The 5,263-nt window shown below is 32.0% G+C and overlaps 1 protein-coding gene across 1 annotated transcript in view; it reads right to left on the bottom strand.

Annotated features, from left to right (window-relative positions):
• Positions 1–114: 114 nt before the first annotated feature.
• The window catches only part of LOC106459134 (tetratricopeptide repeat protein 21B-like), a 48,273-nt gene continuing 43,124 nt past the window's right edge, over positions 115–5,263 (bottom strand). Inside the window, exons 36-38 of the mRNA XM_022385575.1 lie at positions 3,547–3,667; positions 3,121–3,188; positions 115–1,017 (exon numbers count right to left, since the gene is read on the bottom strand). Of these exons, the coding sequence (XP_022241283.1) occupies positions 940–1,017; positions 3,121–3,188; positions 3,547–3,667 (267 nt within the window). The 3' untranslated portion in view covers positions 115–939. The remainder of the gene's footprint in view (positions 1,018–3,120; positions 3,189–3,546; positions 3,668–5,263) is intronic.

Genomic DNA, 5,263 nt, shown 5'->3' with positions numbered 1-5,263 from the left:
GTCTGCAGACATACCGCTGTGCCACTGGGGGGCTTTTCTTTGCTTTGATACTGACACAATCCTATTGGGGAGATTGGATTGAGCATGCTGATTGGCTTATGCCTACATTATGCATGACAAGTTGGGAGAATATGGATAAGTGTTTAGTGTCTTGGTGATTTGATTGGTTTATGTTGGGAGTTTGTAAACCAACTATGTAATGATACTGTTTTCCAGGTGACTGAACTAGCTATAAAACGAAGGTGACTAAATTGTTGCCATGGTGATTTGATCGGTTTATGTCGGGAGTTTGTAAACCAACTATGTAATGATACTGTTTTCCAGGTGACTGAACTAGCTATAAAATGAAGGTGATTCAATTGTTGCCATGGTGATTTGATTGGTTTATGTCGGGAGTTTGTAAACCGACTATGTAATGATACTGTTTTCCAGGTGACTGAACTAGCTATAAAACGAAGGTGACTCAATTGTTGCCATGGGAGAAAATAAAAAGCAAAACTTTTAATGTGAAGTTTAAAGCCATTTCACCTGGTCTTATGACTCCTTCAATCAGTGACAGTTCTATCTGTTTAACTTATAATAATTTGCAGTCAATGCCATTCATAAAACCGAGTATGTATATTTTGAAAGTTAAAAGAAATTATAAACCTTACTAGTGTACTTTTTGTCATATTACAGTATCAAACAGTGCTAAACTCATTTATCACATATTAGATCATGTTTCATAGTTACAGAGATTTAGGTGGAAAAAAAAAACTACAATAAAACAATCTCCATAATTTTAAAGGTTGAAAAGATTGCACCATAGACAATCCTTAATTATAATAGAACATTGACTTACACATTTATAAATGATTTTTACAATATAATAACTTCATACACAGGACGGAATCCGTTGAGGAATTTGAGTCTTTTTACATCACAATAATTTTCAGTATTTTAAGCTCGTAAGTTTGATCGGGATTTTTCTAGTATATCTTTTCGAATCTTAGGATAGTTGGGGAACTTAGCCAGAACCTGCAAAAAGGAAACACACTACTGGTTAGAATCAATATGAATTAATACAATCTTTTCATGTAAACAATTTATGCCATAATGTGGGATTGTTACATGGCATTTCTTTTTATTTACTTGTAAAATAAATAAAACTACACTGTAAGACATATATATTCTTTTTATAACAAAACAAAACAAATTTGGATCAACTGTGAAAAAATTACTGCCTTGAGTCAGTTTAAGGCTTCTCAGAACTTTTCAATTCATTTTGAAAATAGCAAGACCTGAACATGGCTTAGTGTTTAACGTATAGGACTGGGAATTCAATGGTCTCGGGTTTGAGATTTGGTGCTACCAAACATGCTTTGTACTTTCAGCTGTGATTATTCTATGAGAGTAACAGTCAATCACTCTAATCATTAACAAGTACGCACTTCAGGTGGTGGGTGCTGCTGAACGGCTGCCTGGCTATGCCTTAACCACAGGGGTGTCTCCATCATGGTCATTTGGCTTATTGTGTTTATAAAATGTTGGTTAGGTAAACAAACATACAGTAATAAAAACTCATTAAGGAAATAACTGTGGATTCAAATTAAAACAAAAGCTCACTTGTATTTATAAAATGGAAATAGAAATAGGATAAAGCAACACATTTATTAAAGATAAAGCGGGTTGGACAAAAATAAACAAACTAAGAGTGCTTAACCCGGTTTTTTTCTGTTAACTAGCTCATTATTACTGGTCAAGTCATCACAGTGAGTAATATATTACAACTTAAGAACTCTTGACTATGAATTCATTTTTCTTTTTTGATAACAAACTATACAAAATTTATTAATTATTAATTCCATAAAGAGCAGATTTAGTAGAATAAATTACTATTCTACTTTGCATTATGTCAATAATGCGTCAGGATATTTTATAAACAACACAGCAGACAGTGGCGGATCCAGGATTTTGAAAACAGGGAGGCGTGATGATTCTGAATGTAAACAAGGAATTTTCGGGACTTCCCTGGTAGGGGGTTAAATGGGCCAATTACATTTGTTATACTGTTTGATAGATGTTGTTGTTATTGCTTTTTAACTTATTTTTTGAATTTAATATGAAATTTCGCTACATTCTTTCCTCCTCAAAGATCCAATTTTTGCAATTATTGCGATTTTATTTTCAAAATTGGGGGAGGGGGATGACAAGCAGGCCAGGCCTGTATATGCCATTGGCAGATTGTGTTTATCATATAGCATGAGCTCACTTTACATGACTAAACACTGCACATGCTTTAGCCACCTAAGGACAACCAGGCAGGAAATAAAGGTTCTTGAGCAACTGTAATAACATTTCTGATGAGGTCCACTTTGTAAATTTACCAAATATGATTTAGTTTTGTATAGGCGAATAAACATGTGTAAAAAAAAAGCCCTGCTAAACTGGAAAATCAACTAAAGAACATAAGTAAGATAAGCTTAACAATGACTTTTGGTCTGACTATATCTTGTGGTCATTATAATTATACAGAAATTGATATTAAAAACAAATTCTCCTGCCTTAATTTTTTCACACATTTTCATGTAGCACATTAATTAGATCAATATAAATACTGTGGTACCCATTTAAGATTTTTTTATGTTAATTTACACATTTCATTGAATCAAAATGCTTGTAGTCAAATGTCAATAGCAATTCTTGTAAAAAAACAACAATAAAAAACGTGTAACGTTCAGAGATTTTAAATGGGATTAAATATCCTTATGTGTAAAGTTATACGTCACCATAAAGGTTCATAAGCACACACCCCTAAAAAAACTACATATTGGTCCTAAAACATGTATAGTTTATGTACCATTAATTTCTAATTTCAGTTAACTTATAATGGTAAAAAAATAACCCACATAAAATTTCTCCACTATTTTTTAGTAAACTGGTAAAAATACATTAAAATTAAATTGTTGCGTGAAGCTGAATATAATTGGGAAACAAAGCTACGCCAGCTGGTTGTTCACCTTGTCTTTTTAATATCAGTAACATTGTATTAAACATAGAAGAAATAGTTATACGCAAGTTTAGCAAGAAAAAAAGACATTTACGTAATGTCACAGTCAGTATATGAATACATGTACTTACAGCATGGCTGATTTCGATAGCATCCACGTAACGTTTTGCCTTCATGTAGTTAAATGCAAGCTTGTAGCCTTAAAAAAAAGAAGTTTACTGTATCTAGCATGTATGTAGATTTATTGAACAACCTAATGTAATGAAGAAAAAAAATTGGTGCAAATATGTTCCTAAATTCTGAAGATATCTTGTCTCGCACAACAAAATCAAAAACAATTCTGATTAAAATTCCAACTCAAAATTTGTTTTTCGAGTCACTGAACACGATTAGAAATTTTACATTAAGTAAAATACTACTTATAAGTAGGTTCACATCAAATACATTGTTCGAGAGGGAAAAGACCTAGTATTAGGTTCTTATACTGATATTAGTACATAATAATTTTTAAATGTTTTCATGGGAATAATTGTGTAAGATTTACTTTCCCAACTTACCAATGACAGGGTTTGCCTTATTACTCTGTTTCCAAGCCACTTCGTAATGTTGAGAAGCATCTTTGTAGCTCTGTTCCTTTTCCATGATGAAACCCATGTATTCATAAGCCTTGGTGCATGACTTTGGAACATTGAAAGAAAAATTGAAAATTGTTCAGTAAAGAAGTTCACCCATAGGTCAACAATTAATTTACAGGTTCTTTTATTTGATTTATAATCTTTAACCCGGTAAAGGTGTAAGTTTGATTTTAGGTAGTAACTTATTTATAGGGACCTTTACAACTACTGGTAACTGATGGTATGATTTTGTTTTAATAAAGAAAGTAATATGATTTGAAAAGATTCGTGGTCGCTCAACTGGTAAGATCGAACACGGATGCCCACAGAAATATTTCCTGGGGGGGGTGGGCAAAACACGTATGTAGGAGGTCATCTTTTACAGTGTACGTCAACAGACTAAAAGAATATATGTTACATGTGCTTAAACGCAAACACAAATTTATACTTTTGATAAAAATTACTAAAATATTTAGTTTAACTATGATGTTAAGTTTACATCATAATACGTGCAATTTTTTGTGAAATGTAAGGGGGCAATGCCCTCTTTTGCCCCTTCCTGGAGGCACTCATGAGCATGAATGCTAAAATTTAAGGTTTGATTCCTATGTTGGGCACAGCACTGATAGCCCATCATGCAGCTGTGTGCTTAACAACAAAAAACAATGATTCGAAAATAGAAAAAAGGAAAAAAATCATATATTTTCTAACTTTTCCTCGCACGCATTTTCAGATATTTGAGGCAAATTTCCAAAATATTACAGGAATTTGTTTTGGAAAAGTTGAATTATTTTAATTTTAATTTCTTTATAGTATAATGAATAAATTACTCAAAACTAGATGATTTCTCTAATGTTTTTCCCAATTTACAATTAATAATGACTTCAGTTATGATTATGATGACACAAGTACCAACATGAGTTGTCACTGACTTGACTCAGATGCCAGGGATGTTAAAACTCCAGTTTTACACTTTCACTGTGTGTGATGCAAGGTATAATGCCAGGTTATGTACTATTGCATTTTCACAATAACAATTACAGTTTAAATGTTGAAAGCTGATGAATTATTGAAAAACTCATAGGTCTAAGAGTTGTTATAAAAAATCAGTTAACTGAAGATTTTTTCCCCAACATCCCTCTTAGTTTGTCCATTGCAACTCAAAATCAAATGTGTGTGTATTAAACCATAACTTTTCAAGAATTGTACTACAAATATAAAGAGTATTTTATATGATCTTTTTGTCTCATCATCCAGCCCAACTGATGAGTTCTAGTACTGAATGGAAAGCTTACTGAGTAGTGACTTGTGGGAAACAAATAATAGATCTGAAATGCTATATTTAAACATCTCTAGTTTCAAGCCACAGTAGAAAAGTAAGAGGAAAGAAAACATATCTACAGTTAACTGGTTTTAAAAAAAATAATTCTTAGGCCTAAAGGTTTTTTCCAATATTTTGCTAACTTTGGCATTTAAATCGCAGCTTATAACATTACCAACTCTATGCCATATTGAACAGATTTGTTTTACTATCCCCTTACAAAAACTGGCTCTAGAACACAGAAAAGAGAATCATTGTATCATTTAGTAAACTGACAAAATTAATAACTATTTTGATTTATAAATTTCAGTGCTTGAAAAGGATATCTTGAATGTAAAA

Source organism: Limulus polyphemus, unplaced genomic scaffold (genome assembly GCF_000517525.1).
Source record: "Limulus polyphemus unplaced genomic scaffold, Limulus_polyphemus-2.1.2 Scaffold566, whole genome shotgun sequence".
Classification (NCBI taxonomy): domain Eukaryota; kingdom Metazoa; phylum Arthropoda; class Merostomata; order Xiphosura; family Limulidae; genus Limulus; species Limulus polyphemus.
The sequence above is the reverse complement of the archived record's forward strand: the minus strand, read 5'-3'. Positions and strand labels throughout refer to the sequence as shown.